The sequence below is a fragment of the Sciurus vulgaris genome (assembly GCF_902686455.1).
Source record: "Sciurus vulgaris genome assembly, chromosome: 2".
In the NCBI taxonomy this organism is placed as follows: Eukaryota; Metazoa; Chordata; class Mammalia; order Rodentia; family Sciuridae; genus Sciurus; species Sciurus vulgaris.
In genome coordinates this window covers 16,993,910-17,018,541 of record NC_136462.1, presented here as the reverse complement: position 1 = coordinate 17,018,541, position 24,632 = coordinate 16,993,910, and the positions used below count along the sequence as shown (strand labels likewise).

Below are 24,632 nucleotides of genomic sequence, written 5' to 3'. Positions count from 1 at the left end.
GCAAGCAAGCGCCTGTCCCTTTTGTGATCTAGTTAGTGCCATCTTTTTCACATTTCTGTACTTTTTGTGGGTGATTTCTCTCTTTAAAATGAAACAGTGTCTAGAGTCCCTGTATGCAAGAAGACGTGAGGTGTCTTAGAGACAATATATGTGTTAGATAAGCTTCCTTCAGGCATGAGTAACAGTGCTGTTTCCACAAGCTCATGCTAAATGAATCAATTCTATGTGACGACGTGATAAGGGGACTTCAAACAGGAACACGCATAAAACAAGCTTATGTCTGGATCACTGGACAAGCCTGCTAAACCAGAGATTTGCAGGAAGCTTGCCCAGTGTTACCCTGGAAGAAATGATTTGCATTTGCTCATTCAGTATGTGCAGCAAGAGTGTAGCACATAATAATTATCATAATGAGAATCAACTCTACTTCACTTTGCCCTCTTTTGAGAAGGAGAATTATGGAAACAAACTGGGACAAGCCCCATCAAGCCGTAACCTCTCTTTGCCAGCTGCATGGATCCCTTACCAGCACCAGGATTCGTACTGAAGATGTCCTGAGGAGAGAGCTGCTAGGTAGCTAATATTACATCCCCTGAGATCCATTTAGTCCGCCTGAGAAGTCAAGCATCTTGGGGCACCGAAGCCTCTCTCCTCACTCCCATGGGGCAGAGAAGCAGGGAGAATAAGCTTTCCCATATGTCTTCATTTGGTTTCCTCAGAAACTGAACCTGCCATTAGGATTTGAGCACAAGTGGTTTGGAAGGTGAAGAAAGTACCAGGAGGTGATTGGAGAGGAGGAGCTAGGGAAGGGAAGGCGGCCAGGAACACTGATAAAACGTAGAGCGTCAAGCTAGCCACACGGTGGGCAAATGGAATTTTTCCCACCTGGGAAAACATATTCCCAAGTTCTCCTCCCCAAGACCAAGGGAACTGTGATGGTTATGCGCTATCTGCCATCTGTCACTGTTTGGGGGTGCACTACCTCCCCACCACTTTCTGCCTTCCATGGAGCAGCAGAGTTGTTTCAATTAAGAAAAAGGGGGAAAACATGCAGTCAGAATTGGCAGTCAGAAGTTGGTCAGCGTGTGCTGGAGTGGTAACAATGAGGACAAGGACAGGCACTGTGCATCCACTACATCGTACAGAGCTGACACTGAAAGTCTCACATCAGCTGAGACCAGAACTGGAACCACTTGCATGAGAAACCTACAGTTGACCACATTCCCTCATGACAAGCACATATGATCCATCATGTGCTTCTAGGCACTTGGTTAATTCAAGGGCCAATTCCCACTAGTTTTACAGCAAAGCAAGGTGTCATGTTTCTAAAAGAACCTGGAAGTACACAAGGTTACTGTCCTTCTTCAGTAGAAGCAACGTGGAAAACTCATTTGCATTTTTAATGATCAGAGGGAGCCTTTTCCCTAGAACAGCATGGGCTAGAACTGCCATTTTGGGGGAAATATATGGGAAGACTAGTACTTCACGGATGTGCTATCTCACCTTCGTAGATTACTTAGTTCCCTGGTAATCAACAAAATGTGCCTCCCTGTCCAGGGGACCACTGGTGCTCAGCTTTTCCCCGTGCCCACCACCCACACTACTGTCTCAGCAACTAAGGAATGGACACCCAATCTTGTGTCTCCAGAGAAGTCCTGGAAGGGGAGAAGATGCTGGTAGGAAGGGCACCATCTTACACTCCAGTGTTTCCTCTCCATCGACTACTAAAGACGAGCAAAGCAAGATGACCTTTCCTTCATCACACTGGGAGACTGGACGGCCTGGCTTCAAACCCAGAGAGTATGTTTCTGTAACTTTTGCATTTCCATCATTTGCATTTCTGTAACTTTCCCAGGTGGTATGGTTTAGACGTGAGGTATCCCCCCCCAAAAGCTCATGTGTGAGACAGTGCAGTAAGGTTCAGAGGTGACATGATTGGGTTGGGAGTGGTTTAAATAATCAGTGCATTAATCCCTTGGTAGGGAATAACTGTAGGCAGGTAGGGTGTGATTGGGGGAAGTAGGTCCCCGGGGGTATGCCTTTGGGGTACATATTTTGTCCTTGTGGAGCAGAGCTAGTGTGCTCTCTCTCTCTCTCTCTCTCTCTCTCTCTCTCTCTCTCTCTCTCTCTCTCTCTCTCTCTCTCTCTCTCTCCCTCCCCCCTTCCTCCCTCCCCTTCCTGGTACCTTGCTCCCAGCTGCTTTCCTCTGTCAAGCACTTCCACTCTGACATTCTGCCTCACATCAGGGCCCAAGGAATAGAGCCAGTCATCTACGAACAGAGACCTCTGAAACCATGAGACCCAAATAAACTTTTCCTCCTCTAAAATCGTTCCTGTCAGATCTTTTGGTTATGGCAGCAAAAAAGCTGACTAAAATGCAAGGTCACTTTTTAATCCTTGGGAAATGGACAAAAGAATTTGACAGAGACCGCCGAGACTAATGCATGTCTCAGAGGTCACCATGTGGGTGACCATAGAGCCACATCCCCCGTGAAGTAGCTGGAGAATATCAGGGACTCCCATGATCATAGCAACGAGGATCAGTCAGGTCTAAGACCCAGGGCAACCTCCCAAGTGGGACTCACTCGCCTACATAGAGATGAAGCTCAGCTGATGCGGAAGCCCAGCCAGAGATCAGAGTGGGCAAGAGGAGCCAAGGACTTGCCTTGAAGCCAAGAACTGTGTGCAAATCCCAGCTCAAGTACTTCCAGTGGGATGACCATGACCAAGTTACATCAGCCTTTTCCTTGTTTTCAAAATGGAGCTACTACTACTGTCCTGGGTGATTGTCCATTTCTTCATTCAGAATGCATATGGACACCACAACGTGAGTGAGCCCTGAAAACATTACACTAAGTGAAAAATGTCACATGTGGTTCCAATTATAGAAAATGTCCAGAATCATCAAATCCATAGAATAGAAAGATTTGTGGTTGCCTGGGACTAGGGGAGACTGAGAGGAAATGGAAAGTGACTGCTAACAGATGTGGGGTTTGTTTCTGGAGTTGTGAATAGTTTCTAAAATGGGATAGCGGTGATGGTCACACAACTCCGTGAAGAGACCAAAAACACTGAGTTGTACATTCTTAAACACGTAAATTTATGGTATGTAAATTACATCTTATAGACGCTAGCATTTTGTTTTTTTGGTTTTTTTGGGTTTTTTTTAAACAGATATAGAACAGGTTCTTTGAAAGCCATGAACAAATATCTAGGTTGGTTGACTCAATATCAGGACATTAAGCGGAAAAGAACAAGCAAAGTGATTCCAGCTGCTGTGAAAATAAATCATAGCTTTTTTTTCCCCAGGAGGCCAGGAAGATGGCAGAGGTGCAGACTGAGCATGACTACCAAAAGCAGCCACCTACCTTTCAAAACAAGAAGAGGGTCTTGCTGGCAGAAATGGGCAAGCTCGTGCAATACAAGAACGTTGGTGTGGGCTTTAAGACACCCAAAGAGGCCATTGAGGGTGCCTTCATTGTCAAGAAACAGCCCTTCCCTGGTGACCTCTCCATCTAAGGGCAGACCCTGCTAGGTGTAGCGACCACGATGAAGATGCAGAGGACCATTATAATCCTCTGGGACTATCTCCACTATGTCTACAAGTACGCTTGGTGTGAGAAGTGCTGTAGAAACATGCCCATGTACTTGTTCCCCTGCTTTAGGGACACCCAGATCGGTGACATTGTCACAGTGGAGGAGGACCAGCCCCTGAGCAAGATGGTGTGCTTCAACCTGCTCAAGGCCACTAGCACCAAGAAGAAATTCCAGAAGTTCTCAGACTGGATGTCTGCCCACTTCCTGAAATGCAATAAATTATATCTTATGTGTTATGCACTGAGTACTTTGCTTAATGCATTGAAGACCCTCGGTAAAGATCTGCTACGGGAAAAAAAAAAAAAAAAAAAAAAAAAACCTGCTACCAGTTACATCATCGCCATCATTCAGTAGGTGCTTCCGGTGTCCAGGCACTGTGCTCTGCCCTTTGCGTGCATCTCATTTAAGTCTCACAACGGTCCCCATCCCTCATGGGCGAGTTCTGCTACCATTTCTGGATCTCAGGGAGCGGGTGCTACATGCACTCAGAGAGGTAAGTATGCACCTCAGATCTGAAACTGGGAAGTGGCAGAGCTGGGGCCACCCACACCTTCTCATCACACATCTCACCTCTAGCTGCAGCCAGTCAGAAAACAGGGTCATCAGCACCTTCGTCAACAGGACCAGTTTCAAATGGAATAGAAAGCACTGGCAGCTTCGGGCAGGACAGCTCCTCCAGTCTCTCCCAGCCACTCAGCTGGGAGCCCTAGCAGCATCAGGGTGACCTCGTTGACTTCCTCAAACTCCAGGTATTACTCTCAGGACCCCTGAATCGTTAACGGACACCACAGCCAGTTCAGCCATCTGCTGCCTTTTTAGGCTCTTCTGACCCACGCTGGCATCCTTGATCCTCTATTGACCCAGCCGCCAAGAGACTGCCAGCCTCATCCCAAACAGAAGCCCCAATCTCCCCCTATTCAGAAGACATAAATTTAGACACTCTGGAAACCGTGTGTAGCAAAAAGTTCCCATCTGCTAGAGTGTGTGCCTGTGTGTATTTAAGTACCTCACACTGCAATTCCTTAGAGATCGATTTACATGCCACTACCATGGGGAAGACCCAACCTCGCCTCTCCTCTCAGTGTTCGTGAGCAGGACGCACGGTCCTCATTAACAGGAGTTCTTAACAAAATTTAAATACAAGCTAGCCAGTTGGGAGCCCTTCTGTGAAATCACTGAATTTTCTAATGGACTGTTGCTGACTTCAGCAGGATGGACGCTCATTTCATCCTAACTCACCAAGCGAAACATTTTTTTGCAGAGCAATGTAACATATCAGCATGCCTTCGTTTTCATTCTTGCTGTAATATTTTTGAACCCCTCGACTTGTCCAATGTGTGCCTGAAACAGATTTCTAGACTGTAGAAGAAGTCAACGTGAGGGTCTGTAAGGGATGCTGAGTTTTGGCAACATGGTACATTTCAAGGGACTGGAGACTTGATCCTGTTCATCACTGTACCTGGAGGGTGCAGAAGAGTGCCTGGCACAAAGAAGGCACTCAGCAAACATCTGCTGCTGGCTGGATGGCTCCAAGAGGCGGAGTGCTTGTGCACATCAGCACTTGCCGCTGACCGACAGAAATCTCAGCATCAATAACACTCCAGCTCTTGGCTGAGCCTATAGCTTTTCATTAATTCCTTTTTCTTTTCTTCCCGCCTCCCAGCCCACCAGGGGTGCTGAACCACTGAAGGGCATCCTCAGCCCTTCGTATTTTTTATTTTGAGACAGGGTCTCGCTCAGTGGCTTAGGGACTCACTAAATTGCTGAGGCTGGCTTCAAACTTGCAATCTTCCTGCCTCAGCCTCCTGAGCCATTGGAACGACAGGCATGCCCCACAGTGCCTGACACTCTTCATGAAGAGAAGAGAGAGACAAACTCAGCACATGTTGCCATCGGCGCAAGAGGCACTGCTGGATAATGGAGGTGAGCACACGGGGTTCAAAGACTCACTTTGACCCTTTCTTGCTGTCTGGGCAAGGACAGCCAATCTAGACTTCAGTGTCCTCTCTGAGAAGCTTTACTGGGCTTAGAGCTCTCGAAAGTCCTTCCCAGTTTCTGAAGGGAGTTAAATGTGAGCTGGTGAGTCCTGGATGCTTGCCCTGGTCGAAGTGTGTCTTCAGGGCCCTTTCCTGCCCTCCCAAGCACAGTCTGCTCCCAGCAGAGCACCTCTGAGCTCTTCCCTTCTGACTTTGCGCCAGCCCATCAATACATGACACCTCTGTTCTCGCCCAGATCAGTTCTTCCTGGCCCAGCTCGTACAACTAGCTCCGCTGGGCCCACAGACACCGAGAGGTAGCCCCTTGCCTGAGGAACTCCAATTACACTGTGTCAAGACTTGTTGAAGAAGACGTGGAGAGGAAGTTTTAATCCCTGTCTCCACCAATGCATTGATCGTGGTACGTCCTAATTCCTTGATTGTGCACCTGTCTTGGTGGCCAGACTCAGAATCCTCTGGGTGCACAGCCCTGGGGCTTTCTCACTTCTCTGTACTCAGTGGCCAGCCCCATTTCTATGGACACTCAATCAGTGTTTATAGAATAACCAGATGGATGAATGGCAACAGCTGGTGAATGAAGTCACTGATGGATCGTTGGCATCCTGGTAGCCATGGGAAGGAGCAGTGTGGGTCATGTAGGCACAACTTAGAAGGCTCCTCAAATCCCACCCCCCGTGGCTGCGAGCTGTGTCGGTCTTTAGAGCCGAAGCTGAATGCAGAGATTACTGCCTGACAAGCAGGCATTCATGCTCCTAGAGAAGCTGTGTTCTCACCCAGGCAGAGAAAGGATTAGTGGGACAGCCTCTCATTAATGCAGGCCCTGGGGGGGCTTCTGAGCTGAGGCCACAGGGACAGGACTCACAGGGGTTCCACTGCAGTCGAAGGAGAAATACCTCAATGTCACCCTGGACACACCAGGAACAAAGTGACAGCAGGCGAGGAGGGTCTGTGGCAGTTGTTCTTAAGCCCATTATGCTGGACTGATGGCCGTATGCTTCCAAGAGACGTCTGAAGTACATGAGAATGTGGACAGGCCACGGCTTCTGGCTTATTGATTTGTTGGTACCAGATATGCAGATTATCACAGGATCCAGGATTGTGTGACAAAGCCAGGGAAAGGTTTATTTTAGCGAACGGAAATTGAACACGCAATCACCGTGGCCTTAAGATACACCTCCCACGGGAAACTGCAGGTTTGGAATGGGTTATCATAAACCAAAGATGTCAAAAAAAAAAAAGCTTCTCTCTGCTCACATGCTTTTCATCAATTCCTACAAGAAGACACAGACATCCCAGGTGACTCCAGCACCCAGCACTGTGCCTGTGCCTTCATTCTCCACAAACATTTGCTGATCTGTTGGTTGATTTATGAGCGGCTTCAATAATCTTTAGAATTAAAACTTAATTGTTTCATCTTTCTATTTGATACCATTCCAGGTCTTCCCATTAAACTCAGGGAAAAAAAAAAAAAACTCCTTAATATAACCTGCTATACCTTGCATAATCTGACCACCTCCCACCTGCCAACCTCATACCACCCTGCCACACCTCCCTCTCCAGCCAGTGTCAAGATTCGAATCTTCTGACTGAAGACCGGAGCTCTGGTGACCATGCCTCACTGGCTCTCTGTGTTCCTTAAGAACTCATTCAAAAATTCAGGATCTAACCCAGAGAGCTGTTGGAAACATGGAGTGCCGTGGGCCGCCATCTTTAAGCATGGCTTTAGTTATATCTAGAGTCTGAACACTCCATGCCTTACAAGCAATTTTTCATAGTAAAATCGGACATGCTAAGGAAATGATGTGCATGTGGCTTGGTCTGGGTCACAGTGAATACCACTGTGGATCCAGGAAGCGACGACAGGGTCTCAGGAAGTGTAGAGTTCCTTGGAAACTAAAAAGGAGCAGTGTAGAAACCACCCTCAACGTGGGTCACGGTGGGGAGGGCGATTCCAGGATGAAGGAACAGAAGAGAGAGTGACAGGAGGGAGGGTTGGTACAATGGCCCATGGGCATCCCGAGACTTTTTTGGCCCCTGGTTGCTATGGTTACAGACACCACGACAGCTGCCTCTGGAACGTGACAGGGCCTCAGGCAGCCTCGTCCGACCCTCTCCCACCCTGCCCTAGACCCTGTCTTTGTAATTTTGTGCAGAAAGTGACACAGCCAACAATGTCCGGCTCCCCGTCATCCTCAAGTCCACGGTAGCACTCAAAGGAGACGCCATTCACTCTCCTCCGCCCAAACACAGAAGCTCCAAAACTTCCTTCAGAATACAAAATCGCCCCAGGAGGAAGCCAAGCGTGTAACGTTGGGAAACGTGGGAACCCCAGGCATCGAAGGTACCCGGCTGCCAGGAAACCTTTTTTTTTTTTCATTTTTTCAAGAACGTACAGAAAAAACAAGGGCATCAAAAATATATTTATATATGTATTTACTCAAAACATGACAAGGACTGCTAACAGTCTTCTCTCCACCTGTGGCTTTTATCTGTGAGTGTGCCCAGCACCCACAGGCACACTGTCCCTGCCGTGGGGTGAGATTCTAACTTGTGCCTTAGTCACACCATTCAGACCCTGGCCTGCCACTGTGCCAGGAGCACCCCAGACAAGAGGCACAGACATGCGTTCCCAGGCAATCCCAGCTCAGCCCAGCCGCTGTCCTGGCTTTTCCAGCTTTATCCAAGAGGAGCGCTCTCGTCTCTGAGAAGGGGGACCATGAGCTTTCACACTCAACCTCTGGTTTTCCGGTGAAGGAAAAACAGGGCAGATTGCTTGGTCATTTTTTTTTTTTTTTTTTTTTTTGTTAATCTTTAACAGACTTGCACAGCATGGTTCCCATGTGAGATGCATTGTAGCCGCTTTTTGCATTTGAATCATACCGAAAGTTTGGGCTGCTGGCTATCCTGGGATCTATCAAAGGACCATATATTTGTGTTTTATACAAACCATCATCATGCTCACTTTCTTTAGGGGATAATGTAGTGGGTACAAGGAAGGGGGAAAGGAGCCAAATGAATCATGGTTCTGCAGTTTAGTTGAAAATGCAGGGACAAAATTAAGCAGATTTCTGTACTGCAGGATCATCAGAGAAAAAGCACAAGGCGGAGGGAGACAAGCCCAGATTCAAGTCACAGCACTGCCCATAACTATGGGGGACTTATTTAAGCCTACTTGTTTGAAAAGCAGGGAGAATAATTTCACCTATTTCTTTGGATTATAAAGAAGATTACGTGAGATAATGACTCTAAAGCACTTAGCATAGTGCCTAGAACTTAATACATAGGCAATAAATACAGGAAGAAATGCTCACAGGGATTTTAAAATATGTCCTCAAATTCTTTGACACCCCTCCCTTCCAAAGTGACCTCCACCTCCTCCCCGCCCCTCCCCAAATGTGAACTGAACTTAGACTGGAATCTAATGAAAAGAACATGATCACAGTGACAATATGTGATTTCTAAGATTAAGTCGTAAAAGACATTGCCAGTTCTACCCTGTTCTCTCTTGAATCACTTGCTCCGGGGCAAACCAGTCACTGTGTACTGAGGGGACACAAGCAGCCCACGGAGAAACCCACACTGGCGGGAAGTGAGGCCTCTCCCCACAACCTACATCAGTTTGCAAGTCCCATGAATGAGCCGTCCTGGAAGCAGATCTTCCAGCCCCAAGTAAACCATCAGACAACAGCAACCCGGGGACATGGACCACAATGCCCTGAGAGACTCCTAGCCAGACCACACAGTTGAGCTGTTCCCCAGTCCCTAAGCCACGAGAGAGTAAACATTTATCACTGACTTAAGCCACTCAATGCTGGGGTTACACAGCAATATGGTAACATGCTAAGGTACTGGGAGACCTTCCATGAAGGACTCAGCATACACCACCCTACAAACTGACTTGACAATAACTGGTTGTTGTTGTTGTTTTTCTCAGAGTAGTTGTTGAGACTAGTTGTTATGTAATAGAGCACACTTGGGGAAATGCTGGTCTAGAATTTAGCAGTTCATAAATCTCATTTATCTCAATGGACCATCTTGGCAACTGCAAAGTTTTACTGTGATTTGTATTTTACTCAGAAGAAAACTAATGATCAGGAAGGTTAAGTGACTTGACCAAGTTCCACACAGTGGAATGGTTTAAATATTTGTGACCTCCCCAAAATTCATATGCTGAAATCCTAACCCCTACAGTGATAGTATTAGGAAGTAGGGACTTTACAGGGTGGTTAGGTTCTGGCGGGGTAGAGTTCTCACTGTTGGAATTCGTGTCCTTATAAAAGAGGCCCAAGAGAGACCCCTCACTCCTTCTGCCATGTGAGGACCCAGCAAGAAGTCACCATCTATGAGCTAGACAATGGGTCCTCATTAGACACCAAATTTACATCTACTGGCTTCTTGATCTTGGACTTCCCAACCTCTAGAACAGTGAGAAATAATTTTCTACTATTTATAAGCTACCCCATTTATGGTATTTTGATATAGTAGCTCAAATGGACTAAGATGCACAGCCAAAAAAATTAGTCAATTATTCAGACTGAAGTATTGTGATTCCAAATCATGTTCCTCCACTGGTCTTTTGTCTGGTTTAGCCAGAACAGCGTAAGTCTTTCTTAAACCTGGACCAAGAACCCTGGGAGTCTACTGGTCTCAGAAATGGTGGGTCTGCTCTGGGCCATCCTCCCAGGTGATCTGGACAGTGACCTAGAGGCTTCTCAAGAGGTGAGCTGGAGCCTGCCCTGCATCCACAGACCTTCGAAACAGCACTCCCGGGCTGTCACTCATGAGGCCCTGACCTTGCTCAGGCACTCTTCCAAGAGCTTTGCATGCACCACCTCATTTAATCTGCATAATAGACTAAGGAAGTAATCATCTCTGTCTTACAGGGGAGACCAAGTCACAGAGAAATGAAATTACTTGTCCAAATCAGCCACTAGTAAATGATGCAGCTTAAATTAGGACAATCGGGAAACAAAGAGACTTCAGTGATCATTATCCAACCTCCTCCTCTTCCATGTAAGTGTCAGAGCCAGCCCTCGGACCCAGGTCCCCCCACGCTATGCTCTCACATGGTACTGAAGGTGACATCCTGCTAGAGTCCAAGTTAAATGACTACCACATTCACTTAATCGCCTGTCAGGGTATTGTAATGCATACACTGAACCAGATTTACCAGAACCATTTCCCATATTGCCTCAAATTCTACCACACACAAAAAAGAATGCCATTGGTGTAAAGCAACACTCTCCCCAAGTAGACTCCAGGAGCTGACCCACGTGGGTCTGTAGTTAAAATAGTTAACAACAAACTGTCCTCACGTCGTAAAGAGAAAAAAAAAAAACAAAACACATATATATATATATAGTATATATATATATATGTGTGTATATATATACGTATATATACATATATATATATATGTTAGTGGATATAAACCTTTCCCCTCTAAGCTTTTCCCCTCACCCATTTTCTTAGACACGTGTGGCCTGACTTCTTGTCTCACTTGATGGGTGATGTGGGTGATGTTCAACTGTAAGGTACCACACCTAGCACAGAGCGTCCCCATTCAGCCTGCCAGGCTCCCATCACATGAAGTCACTAGGTTATGCTATTTATCTTTATGCTGCTAAAATGTTTGATGTGTTGTTATTCTGGGGACCTCCAGGCCTGCTTGCACATACAAAACTCATTTCCCAGAAATAGTAAAATGGTTGCTAGCTTGTATATCAGAATTTAAAATATTGACATTTTTTGGCTGTCTGCAAAGGTTACTGTGACTCCCAAGTTCTCTATCATCAGGCAAATCTCATTGCCTCGTCAAGTGTCTTTTGTTTAAACTGAAAACATCACCATTACCCCAATGTTGGGCAGCTGAATGGGAGAAATGAGGAGGTGTTGCAGAAGAAATTGAAATTGAGATGAGACTTCTGTAGGAATGGGGTGGGGATGAAGGGAGGAAGGAGAGAAGGAGGGAGGAAGGAGAGAAGGAGGGAGGAAGGAGAGAAGGAGGGAGGAAGGAGAGAAGGAGGGAGGAAGGACAGAAGGAGAGGAGGAGGGAGGGAGGAGAGGAGGAGGGAGGAAGGAAGGAGAGGCTGCCTGTGATCTGCTGGTCGTGTGGTGCAAGCCGTGTCTTCTCCCATCCTGTTTCCCACTATTCCCAGCTGCTTCAAAGCTCCTTCCACAGAAAGGGGAAGTGATGGGACCAAAAGCTACTAGAAGTACAAACGCTAGAGTCCCCTGAAATCCCACCCCCCCTCATACCTCTGGTGCCTGAACCGGGTGTGGAAAGAGAACGCAGTGCCCTGCTGTCCACTCTCTCCTTGGCCGACGGCAGTGACCGTCACCGCCATCCTCCCACCTGAAGTGGAGGACTAGAAGGCAGGCTTCATTTTCAACCCATGGGACTCACCCATAAGAAAGAAAAAAAAAAAACAACTCAAACTGTCAAGCTGTGTCCACAAAGCACAAACAAGTATTCTAGGAAGTAAATACCAGGTGTTTATTTCGCTCCTTGTGGGTGATGGCGGTGGGCCTGACGCAGACCAACCATCCAGCTTCCACCCAGAGAGCCAGAGGATCCGAGCATGTGAGGGAAGGGCCCTCTGACTTCATGATTCTCGAGGGGAGAAAGCAGCCAGTGGGAGTGGCCAACATGGTGACCGCACTCCTCATGTCCCATTTAGGTACATTTTTCTGCTTCAGCCAAAGGAGCTGTCCCAACTGACACCTCCTGATTGACCATGGGTATAATGGCTTCTTTCTGCTTCATCATTAAACACTCTAGGTGTGAGTCCCTATAAGTTAAGCAAAAAGGAACCCACCGACTCACTGTGTCTGTATTAGATGTACCTCGCACTATATTTCATCTGTGGAAGAAGGTTTCCCAGTCTGGGGCAAGACTGGATTGCATTTTTTTTTAAAGTCACCTGATTTAAGATAAAGCCAAAGCACAGATGTTTTGGAGACAGGATGAAGAGCAAAAGCAACCCATCCAGCAGAGTTTTGTTTGTTTGTTTGTTTTTTATTGGGTTGTTTGGGGTTTGTTTTTTGTTTCTTGTTTTTTTCCAGTGGCACTGGGGATTGAACCCAGGGGTGCTTAACCACTGAGCCACACCCCAGTCCTTTTATATATATATATGTAATTGTTTAGAGACAGGGCCTTGCTAAGTTGCTGAGGCTGGCTTTGAACTCACAGTCCTCCTGCCTCAGCCTCCCAAGCCACAGGTGTTACAGGCATGCGCCACTGTGCCCGGCACCATCCAGCCTTAATTCCACCCTGCATGACTGGGATTGGTGAAGAGGAGTTCCCTTAGACAATACTGGAAAAGAGCCCTGAGCCAAATCTTGGCCCAGAGCATCTTTGGAACATCCTTCCTCTGTACTTTCTAAGATAATTGTGGTGATTTGGGCGCATTATTAATCCCGTTTGGAATGTGTTCTCCTGAAAGTTGGATATTATAATCAAAAATAGATAATTTTCCTTCCAGAAAATCTAAGCTATGCAAATGTGTATTTGCAAACACATTAATAAAGACAGCACTTAAGGGACCTAGAAGTTAAATGGCTCCCGTTCATGAGAGGCTGAAATCGCCTCTTAGCCAGGACAGCAGAATGGGAGCCAGGGTCTTCCCCTTGACTCATGGGGTAATGACCGTGTTGGCCTGAGGAAGCCCGCTAAACTCAGCCATCAACCAAGGGCTTCCTGACCACAGAGAGTCAGCTTCTTCTAAGCCCTCGGAGGAACTTCTACATACGCTTCAGGGTAAGCAGGGGTGGGAGAGTGTGGGATGGACAGAAATTCTGGCAAAAGGGAAAACCGGAGGGAAACTGCTCTGGATGGAAGCATCGGAAGTCCTGGTTAGCCCCAGCTCTGCCTGCCTGTACCTTTATCCTTTCTACATCTCGTCGACCCATCGGTAAACCTACGACTCTCCTATCTTACAAAAATAGGGTTGTTTAAAGAACAAATGAGATCATTTGTGAAAAGCGTTCTGTAAACTGAAACGTGCTACTCACATACACCACGGGCCTGTTTGGAAGTCTGCTTTAAAGTATGCATGGGGGAAAATGTAGGCACAAAAAGTGAGCTCCAAGATCCCGGTTTTGCCTCTTTCTTAAGAGGATTAAAGTACCGAAAAATAGCCACACTCCAACAGCAGATGTGATCCCTCATGAACAGAACACTGATCATATCTTCGTCGGGCTAGATGAGCCCACCCTCCCATCCCTACCTCACTCCCATTCAGCCTTTGTGTTCCTGGTGGAAAAGGAAACAGTGCTCGGAGACTTCCGAGAGCTGGGGGGAAAGTGGGAATATTGGGGTCCTTTCTGATGCCCCACTATTGAGACATTCTTCCTTTCTCCTTATTTGTATGTTGTCACATGTAGATAGAGGAGACCTGGAATTTCCAAGATGCTTAGAGATTTCCATCCTCTCTGATCCACCCCTCATCCATACAAGTGAACATTTATCATGAGCAGCAAAAACTGCAAGTGCAAAGGCCCTGAGACAGAAATGAGAGTGACTTAAGAAACAAAGGGAAGTCAAGTGGTCCAAAGGTCAGATAAAGCCAGAGAGATTCACAAAAGCCAGGTCAATGGATCCTTTTTACATGGGAAGATAGTGAAGCCCAGAAAGTCTAAACAAGAAGTTCAAAATCACACACCTAATTGTTGCTACGGCTGGTTCTGGAATCTCATTCTTTGGCCCCCCAGTCTGCAGTTTTTTACATTATACTGATCAGTCTGCCTCAAGCCATGGCAATACTGTTTGCTGATCTCACTGGTTTATTTTTTATTTATATTTATTTATTTATTTATTGAGACAGGGACTCACTAACTTCCCAAGGCTGGCCTCAAACTTGCAATGCACCAGCCCCAGCAACTGGTTTCATTTGGCTTTTAAAAGCCATTAACATATATAAGCAGAAAGGAAATTCTAATTTTAAACAGAAAATCACTACTAAATGATCCTGTGATCGAAAATGCATATAAATTCTGCTATGAAAGCTAAGACTTAGATTCTACCCAAACAGCACCCCTCTTAATTGAAGGCTCAATTCTGTGACTATGGAGGAAGGACACAGCCCACCAAAGACTAATCGTTTTATACTTCGGCTTCATTTGTGCACGTACACCTCTTGACAGTGCTTTGCTTAATTCATCTAAGAGCAATCAAAACCAATCTGTTCTCAAACCACCTTCATTTGGTGCTATTAAATTGTCAGGTAATGGAGCTGCGAGCCAAACATCATAATCACAATTTCCTTCCATAGCTCCTGAGCATCTCCACCTGAGGGTCTGACACCCCAACCTGCAGTCCCTAAATTGTGAACTGCACCTCACCTGCCTGTCACATGCTAGGTTCCCCTGTTTTGCTCTGCCAAAGACACTTGGTGTATAACACTGAACCTTTGTGGAATATAACCAAGGTCAGCCCAGTGGCCAGTGACTGGTCCATAAGACGGAAAACTGAAGGTCCCATTGGCTAGAGGAGCTGATGGAGAAAGGAATCCGTAGGGACACTAGCTCACTCAGTGACTCCTTCCACTTCCTGCTGCCCCTGCTCCTCCTCCCCATCACCTTCTCTTCCTCTGTCTCCTCCCAATGATCTTCTCCTGTCCCTAATCCTTGGCAGCCTCGTCAGGCAAGAGTCAGAGGTCCCAATAACTTAAGAGATATAGACCCCAAATGTGTTTAAGAACCTGGATTCCAGTCCAGTCCCAACACCTCCCAGATGTGCAATCTTGGGCAAGTAACTTAACCTCTCTGAAATTAGGACAGTACCTCTCCCCTAAGATCTTTGCAAAAATTGTTAATATATGTAAATCCTTAGACCAGTGTCTGGCACATAATTCTACATAGACCACTCTCAAGCCCCACTCTCCCCCTGCCTCTGTCCCCAACTAGGAAAGACCATTGTCACCTCCACCATCAGGAACAACCATGCATAAGTCAGAGCATCTCACTGGAAGGCAGCTTAGCACCCTCCTGATGGCCATCGAGGGTCACATGGGACACTAACATGCATCGGTATTTTGAAAATACAAAATAACATACATAAAACACCTGGAATGTAACACTGGTTTATTGGGGTCTTTTTATGTTCTGTGGCAACAACAGTAACCGCAGATGCTACTTCCATTCTTCTCTTCGCTGTAACACGTGGAAAGGTCACTTGCATTCCACTTACGTGCCTCTGTAGAATGATGCTCTACAGAAGCGTGTTTTAGAAAGTCGAGGCCAGCTTCACAAATCAGTGCCACAGTGCTCGTCTCTGCCAGAGAGCCCCCGAAGACCTCTGCTCCACCCTCGAGAAAACTGCCCACTTGACCGCACCTTTGGTGGCTCCAGGGAGTCTCCCCCTGGAAAAGTCCTAGATGGAAGTCATGGGCCTTGTCAATGGTGGACCCACGTGGCTGCCATTCCAGGCCCCCCAGTGACGCCACCTCCATTCCTGATGACCTCACGTTCTCCAGAGCTCCCTCCTCCCTTCACTTCTCCATCCCCACAGCCACCCCCCCCCCGGCCCATGCACCATTGTATATCATCCCCCATATCCACAAGAGCCACATGGACTTTATTTTAAAACTTAGTTCAGATCATGTCACTCTTCAGCTAGAAACTCTTCCGTACTTAAAGACTGCACGCCTTCTTCCACCCCACAATCCTATCCACCTCCAACGACACCAAGGGTTTGGAATTTGATCTTTCGGACCCCCAGTCACATCTCAAAATACAAGCTACCTTGCCATGTGCTGCAGTCATGAACCTCTTTTCAGAGGTTCTCAAATGTATGTGCCCCAGGACCTTTGCACTTGGCATTCCCTCTTCTGCAAAAAATTCCTCTTCTAACTGGTCAATTAACTACTACTTCAGGTCTCAGTACAGGTTTAATCTCCTCAGGGAAGGATTCCCTGGCCACCTGCCTCCTTTAGCCCTTGTCATTCTCGTCTGTCAAACACTTCCTTAAAACCCTGATGCTCAGGAAGCATACATAAACTTTTAATTACACACTCCTCCATAATTAATTTAGATCTGTCTCCTTCGCTGTAAACTATAAGAAGGTAGAGTCTTTTGTCTGCCCTGTTCTGACTGTATCTCCAGTGCCTAAGACTGTGCTTGGAATTTGATAAGTATGTTCTGCAGGAATCAAAAAAGAAAACATTTTAATATTCCCAGAGATTTAAAGACAAGGCAGGTCTGGATTGTATATAAGGTGTTTTTAAAAGGCAATACCTCCCCATTCAGTCTTCAGCTACCTGTCAATTCATAAGACATTTCTTTAACAAATTGAGTGGGTTTCCTGTTTCCATTCTGGAGAAGAAATGCTTTCATAAAGAACATTAAACATAACACACACACACACACACACACACACACACACACACACACACATCCCAAATAAATTCCAACCCCAAAACACACTCCAGAGGCAATAGCTAGCCCAGCTCAGCCTTCAGATGGGCTAAGAACATGCTGAAGAGCATCTGCTTACAACTGGACACGGGTGTCAATGTGTTCAGCTCCCTTATTAATCACTCGGGAGGAACCTTAACATCTGTATGCTAATTTCAGGCGCGGAGACCAACACTAGGTTTACACAAATCTGCCTATAACTCTGGCTTTTGCAGGGAGGACACATGGACCAACATTTGTAAAAGCAAGTAAACCACACCATTGCGTGGGCGGGCACACTGCGCGACCCCTCCCAGAGCCCTTGCCAGCCCCACCCTTCTCAAAAACCACTCCCCCGCCCCCTTCTGCTCCGACCTAAGCCAAACTAGCTGCCGGGGTTGGTAATAAGATTGAACGAAGACTCAGAGGCCCTATGGGCTCCATTATTCTGCGCGCCCTAAGCGAACGGCCATCCCCAGGGACGGTGGCTGCAGATCCGAGTCTCACTTGCTGCCAGGAAACCTTTCCCACTGAGGACACTCAGGGCTTGCGGTACAGCTCCAGGTCCAGGAGAAGCACCCCACCCATCTGCCAGAGAGACAAAGATCACCAGAAACAAAGGACACACACACACACACACACACACACTTGCACACCCAAAGTCAAAGGCAAATACCGACACTTGGTGCTATTTCAAACCAAGCGGCCGGCTTGTTGCATCTTTAAATAGATTTTGAAAAAATCCAGGAGGGACAATGATTATGTGATAATGACAGGCGCTATCTGGGTTCCGAACCCACGCTGCCTCCGCCCTCCTCCCACCCGCGCTGCGGTTCCCAGGCGCATTTCCCAGCCTCAGGACACACGCTGCCGGGGCAAGAGTGCTTTCACTCGGAAGCGCGCACAGGCAGGGGACAGAGGCAGGGCAAGGGCGGCCAAAAGTAGGCAATACCAACCTTTAGGATCCCAGTTCACCTGCTTTCTTGGCGTCTCGATTGGAAATTTCATTGCTCCGTTGCCCAGAAGGGGAGGAAATGAAAAGAATCAAAATAATAATAAAACCCTGGAGCTTTACACGCCTCGGTACAGCAGCCCAACAAAACAATTTCCAAGGATGGGGGAGCCTTGGAGTGGCTCGTGGAGGAACTCCGAAGAAAGGCGGGGAAATACTGGCTTAGGGAAGAATTAGAGACGGCTTGGGTGTCTGCACCGGTTGTGGGGTGGTCGGCTGCGGCCGGGTGGGTTAAAGAAAAAGTAAGATTGGCGAGGGGCGGATGGAAGGATGGAGAGGAAGGCTGGGGCAGAGGAGGCGCCACCAAGCTGCTTTCCAAAAGCCGTGCGGCAGGTTGGGGGCTGAGCAGCCGGAAAGCCGAGGCTGGGGAGAAGCCCACTGCAGTGTCACCGGCCCCCGAAGGCGTGTACGTACACACTCTCGCACACACACTCGCACACACACTCCCGGACGCGCGCTCTGGCGGGCACGTCAGCCTAGCTCCGCCGCGCAGAGCGCACACGCCCCACCCCAGCCGCGCTTCTCGCCCCCGGGCGACGCCCCCCACTCCCCACCCCCCGAAAGCCATTGGACGGAGGGGTGGCGCGGCGCCCTGGGAGCGCGCGGCGGAGCCGACCCTCCCGGTGGCGCGCCTCAGATGCCGTGCCGCGGCGGGAGAGCGCAGGGCGCGCGGCGGACGGAGGCTCCTGGCCCGGAGGTGCGCTGAGCCCAGGCGCCCGGCCCCCGGCGGTGGGCGGTGGCGGACCTGCCCGCCCGGCGGCGGGAGGCAGCGGGCGCGGCGGCCGGGAAGCCGGGCGGGGCGAGAGCGAGCGGCGGGCGCGCTGCTACTTACTGGCACGGCCGACCGGCGGGCTGGCTGGGAGGCGGCCGCGGCGCGCTCCGTGGAGTTGCAGCCGGAGACACGCTTGGCTGCCTGGAAGGCTCTGCAGGAGGCGGAGGAAGGGCTGCTGCGGCCCCGCCGCGGACCTCTGCCTCGGGGATCACCTCTTCTCACCGCTCCCACCCTGGGCGCCTCCTCCCCTTCTTTTGTCACTTCATTTTTTCACTCCAGTCCCCTCCCGCTCCTGGTTCTCCCGCCTGAGCCCCGAACCTATGTCCCCACTGCACTCCAAGAAGGCCAGTGCCAGCCATGAGCCTTTTGTTCTGGGACTGCTCGGCGTTGGCTGCGATCTCCCCATCCGGGGAAGCTCTTTCCCCAGGCGCAGCCTGGTCCCTTCCCCAGCTACCCGCAACCCGACTGGGGCTCCCGCTCGGAGGCTGGGGAGAAGGCTGGAGAGAGGTGCCGCGGAGGCCCCGGAGGAAAGAGTTGCCAAGGCCGGGCGGCAACAGGGAGCGGTGGCCCTGGGGGGCCCAAAGACCCAGGACCGGAAAGTGCGAAGAGACTACCAAGCATGTTCCCAGAAAGTGGCTAAACCTGGAGCGCTGTCCCCACCCCTAGTCTCTACCCCTGCCGGAAACCACATGGGTTTGTGTTGAAGTCTCCAGAAAAGCCAGATAGTGTTCTGGAGTAGGCCACTCTGAAGTATCAATATAAAATTTCCTGGGATGCTTAGTAATGGGGCCCGGCACATAGTAGATGCTCAAGAAATGCTTGTTAAATGAAGGCATGAATTGGAAGCAGCAGTGTTTCACAGAAGTCTTTAAAGTCATTACTCTGGGGTATAGATAAGGTTACTTAAAATTCATTGTTCATTCAACATATGCATCAACTGAACACCTCTGCATGCCTTGAGAGTGCTAGGTGCTGGCCATATGGAAAACAGTAAAACAGAGACGTAGAGTCTGGTCCCTCTGGAAGGTCAGGTTAGATTGTTGTTGCCTTTGCTTATGAAAGAGAAAGTGACTGCCTCCCCCAGCCACCCAGCTGTGATCCTAAAATCCTACCCTAGAAGTTGCTCTCTGAATTGCATGCCACTACAGGGCATCTTGAGAGCCCTGTGGAGTGATGTGTCAGCAGAGTCTTTTCCATCATCCATCCCCCACTTTCCCCATCACATCCAGGTCTCCAAGTCCAAGGGCAAGATCCATGAAGGGCCCCTGTGGTCTATGGGAAAGTTGCTAAATGCTTTGTCACTGACCCTACAGGCAGCCCAAGCTGGAACCCTGGGTTCTCTGCAGACCAAGTACAGGGAAAGCACCATTCCAGTGATACTATTCTGACTCCTCGGCCCTTTGGGCAGGTTCCCCAGATGCCTCAGAGCTACTTTCAGGATTTACCTTCTCTAGTAGAAGACAGAGACAATGGATAAGGCAGGGAAACTAGATATTCAGAATTTCTGCCCCTCCCATCCATGCCTCCGGAGACACCATAAAGAGTGGAAATTCTGTTCCCACGCCGGAAGACAGCTGATTCTAAGAAGGGCCATCAAGCCTTGCTTTGCCCTTTTCTCCATTACTTTGCAGGCCCAGTCACTGCAATGCAAATGTTTTTACCTCCATCCAAATCAGAGAGGTGTCAGCAGAGAAAGATTCCTTCCCTTCTGAATCCTCCACGGATGGGCAAGCAAAACTGAAATTATTGGATGCTCCTTCAGCTTCTCTTATTTCCTCACCATTCATCCTCCCTACATTTCTTTGAGGAAGCTCCTACTGGAGTCCTTAATCAGATGAGAAGACCAAAGCTCCGGAGGATGAAGAAATCCTTCCAAGGTCACAACACAGAGATTCAAACCCAAGTTTGCCTGAACCAAAGGCCCATACTTTTTATGCCAGAACCTTGTGAACTCATCTGGTCCCTGGACCCATGAATCTGTGAAGCTGTCAGCTGGGTTCTTTGGGGGTAATGAAGATCTATACTTTATATTATCCAAGACTCCAGTCCCTGCTCCTTTGCAAAATAAATTGGGTTATACTTGGCAACATCAAGGAACTAGTTCACTGTCCAAGACAGATTTCTGTGGCACGAAATGCAACCTAGTATACATCATCACTCAATCAACCAAATATTTATTTAGCATCCCTGGTTGCAAGTCCTCCCTAGAAGTTATGTTTGGTCCCCGGTAATGAAAGACCTTCCCCAGAACAGCATCAGTGGAGCAGTTACTGGAGGGTTGAGGAGGACTAGATTGACATCCCTGGAGTGGGGAGCAGGATGAGGGTCTAGAGCTGCTGATCTGGGGTCAAGACACTAGTCACTGACCCTTAGGATCATCTCCCTGCTAAATCACTGGATACCTCCCGGCTTACCTTGTCCCCAGCCGTCAACTTCTAGGGCTTCCTCTTAACCTCCACTTTCAATCTCCCTTCTTGGAATGTTTTCAAAGACAAGTTTGTGGCGAGAAAAATGCACCAAAAATAAATAAATACATAAATCCCAGCACCCTCCACTGCAACGTGCCTGAAATCAAACGCAACTCTTCCTAAACTGCGTGATTTGGGAAGGACCGCCCTGGGGTGGGGGGTGAGGTTAGAAAGACCCCCCCTCTCAGGACGAAGAAAACAATCAGCACATGAACGCTTTGTGCTGCTCTAATTCGCTTCCATCACCACCAGTTCTACTCTTTGGCCATTTACAAACTGAGTCCACTTACCCAAAGGAGGAAAGAAGTGGCCTGTGAGAAGAAACATCCAAGAAAGATGCGGCTCCAAGGGGTCCGCTTTCGCTCTGCGCCGCCGCAACTTCCATGGCTATTGCTGCGGGCGGGTTAAGTCTGGTGGAAAGAGACCGCCTCGCGTCCCTGCGGCAGGAACACAAAGCATCGTGGCGCAAAGTCTCCCTGCACTCCCTGTCCCCCGCCAGGAGCCCCCGGCCCGCGGCGGCCGCGTCCTGGGTGCATTCGGTGCTGAAGCGGCGCTGCCGGTCGCCCGGGTCTCTGCGGCTCGGAACCCGCCTGGCCGAGCGCAGGATAGATAGTTGCGGCGCCACTTTAATGCTGGCAGTGTGGCCCGGGGTGGGGGCGCTGGGGAAGCCCGAAAACCCCAGGCATGTCTGGCGACGAAGTTTCCCCGGAGTCGACCAGCTCTTATGCCTGTCCCCTCTCTGCAGCCTGGGTTGGCAGTGCGACCAGAGCGGGGTGATGCCGGCAGCCAGGGGAGTCTCCCGGGGCCGGCGAGGAACACGGGTTCCGAGTTGAGGACGGAGAATTTCCTGGGACAGCGAATCGCCGCAAGCGACAGAGCTTGGGGAGTCCTGCTTAGTGCCGGTGCCGCAAACAGCAGGGGGAGGGGTGATCTGATCAGAATCTGCTTTGAGTTCACCAATGTCAGAATGAGTGCATTAATCTGCCTTGGGTCTCGTCCTTCCTGAAATCCAGAAGAAATCCCGGTCTTGCGTCTCTTCCGGGCCCGCGAGAAACCTCCAGGTCCTCTGGTTCTCCAAAGAACCGCAGTCGGGTTTCCAAGTCACCTTACAAAGATACCCCTACTCCAAACGCTTGTACGCACGTCCCGTGTAGACCCCCTCGTTGGGGCAATTGATAGGGTTATACATGAACATTAACTTAAACTTCTACCAGAAGTGTTTTCTTTCCCCAGTGAAGTTTCCACTTTGTCCTCAGCATTGAATCATTCCTACACTCAGTCGTCATGTCCCAACCAGCACCTGCAGAAACACACCCTTAAGTAGATGTTGCCCTAATCTTGGACTCTGCTTTGGCTTTGGAGATCAGGAGACACATCAGCAGTCAAAGGGCAGAGGGTGTCATATATCATATCCCTGGAAACTGAAGCAGAGCTGCTCAATAATAAACTCTGTAAGTAAATCCTGCAGATTTATTTTGATGACTCAACCCTCTGATTGGGGATTAATGAGGACGATATAATATGAACTCCAAAGAAGTTGTAATTAAAGCTTCTGGCTATAGAACATATTTCATAACTCAGGAACTGCGTCCTCTTCCCTCTCAAGTGTCTCTGTTTAAAATCGTAACTCTTAAGAAAGTATAACTTAAGCTCCTAAAAAGCATTGTGCCAAACATCTTATCAAAAATGCACAGAGCTATAATCCTGCCTCTCATAAGTTTTGAAGTGATCCCCCCCCCCTTACCACCAAACCATAACCCCAAGGAATTTTTTTTAAGGAAGTTGTGTTGCAACTTCTTATTCTTGCCCCTCAACTTTTTATTTTGAAAATTTCAAACACAAAGAAAAGTGGTTGTTTAGTAAAAACTAGTGCTGCTGTTTGAATGTTTGTGTCCCTGCAAAATTAATGTTAAAAACTTAATCCTCAACGTCATAGTAGTAAGAGGTGGGGCCTTTTGAATGCCATTAGGACATGAGGGCTCCATCCCCATTACTGGATTAGTGTCTTTTTGCCCTTCAGTCTCCTGAGAATCCCAGAGAAGATGTTCTCTTGGAGGAAGAGAGAAAACCCTTACCAGATAGAAAATTTGCTGGCACCTTGATTTTGCACTTCTCAGCCTCCAGAACTTGAGAAATGTATTTCTACTTATAAATTACCCAACCTAAAGTATTTTGTTATAGCAGTACAAATGAATTAAGACAGCCAGGATCTAATCAAGAATTGCATATGGTAGTTATGTCTGTTTAGTATACAGACATCCTCTGGGAATTGGTTCCAGGCTCCTCCCCCCACCCCCCCCCCCACCATGGATACCAGAATCCAAGAATGTTCCAGCCTCTTACATAAAATGGCAGAGCATTTGCATATGAACTATTCTCATCCTCCTTTATCCTTTAAGTCATCTCTGGATTATTTATAATACCTAATGTGATGGAAATGCTATGTGAATAGTTGTTGTACTATATTGTTCAGGAAATAATGACAAGGAAAAATCCATACCTGTTTAATACCGATGCAAATTTTCCAAATATTTTCAACCCACGGTTGATTGAATCCATGGTAGTGGAGCCCACAGACATGGAGGGCCAACTGTATTCCCTTCATCTTTTTTAATGACATTGATTTAAAAAAAAAAAAAAAAAAAGAGGCCAAACTCATTTGCTTTTTGGTTATGTTTAATGTCATTATGTGGCTTAAGGTAAGTTGAGTCCAAGGGGAATTTAACACCTTCTGTGAACTCAGACTCCACACCAGTATTCACAGACCAGAAGGAGGTGCATCCCCTCTCAGCAAGTTTGTCTCCTTTGTCAAAGAAGGTATCTTTGTTTCCCATCCCCCAAAAAGGCCTGTTTCAGAGATAGAGGAGTGTTTTCACACATACCCACCAAGTCGACAGGCACATATGGCATTTTACATAATTTAAAAATAAGAACCTTAGCAAGGTCACATGCCATAGAAAACAAATTCTGATTTTCATGTCAGTCTAAGGTTTTAATTTGAACCAAAACTTGAAGGAACAAAGGAAGCAGGCATGTTTCAATAACCCATTTATCGATCGGGAAGTATTATTCACAGTCTTAAGCTTGACAGAGTTGAAGATCCTTCAGGAGGACCTACTGTATCTACATATTGAAGGATGCTTCTCCCAGACAGCCAGTGAAAGGGTGGAAAGAGTCCGAGCAATAGAAAAGATTTTGCTCCACTGTGGGTTCAGACATGGTTGCAGTATCCAACTGGGATGTTTGAAATCTGTTCAATTCATTTTCGCTGCTTTGAAAGCTTAGTTGAAAAGGATTGGAACAAATATAATGTTAGAGTTTTCCTCTCCAACCACCAAGTCATCTACATGTTGCTGCATCATGGAATTAGATTTGTAAGAAGTCATTGCAAAA

At 48.0% G+C, this 24,632-nt stretch overlaps 1 protein-coding gene and 1 pseudogene across 5 annotated transcripts in view; one reads left to right on the top strand and one right to left on the bottom strand.

Moving 5' to 3' along the window:
- The window catches only part of KCNK10 (potassium two pore domain channel subfamily K member 10), a 134,192-nt gene extending 112,132 nt beyond the window's left edge, over nucleotides 1–22,060 (bottom strand). Inside the window, exon 1 of one of the 4 annotated variants that reach the window (XM_079129276.1) lies at nucleotides 21,530–22,060. In XM_079129276.1, the coding sequence (XP_078985402.1) occupies nucleotides 21,530–21,566 (37 nt within the window). In that variant the 5' untranslated portion in view covers nucleotides 21,567–22,060. Of the gene's footprint in view, nucleotides 1–17,943; nucleotides 18,418–21,185; nucleotides 21,236–21,529 lie in introns of those variants that run through there. The other 3 variants (XM_079129277.1, XM_079129278.1, XM_079129275.1) reach the window with 3 other exon arrangements.
- On the top strand, nucleotides 3,322–4,321 carry LOC306653608 (small ribosomal subunit protein uS17-like; annotated as a pseudogene). The gene is made up of 3 exons: nucleotides 3,322–3,871; nucleotides 4,006–4,090; nucleotides 4,174–4,321. The product of its transcript is annotated as a small ribosomal subunit protein uS17-like (transcript).
- Nucleotides 22,061–24,632: the final 2,572 nt, after the last annotated feature.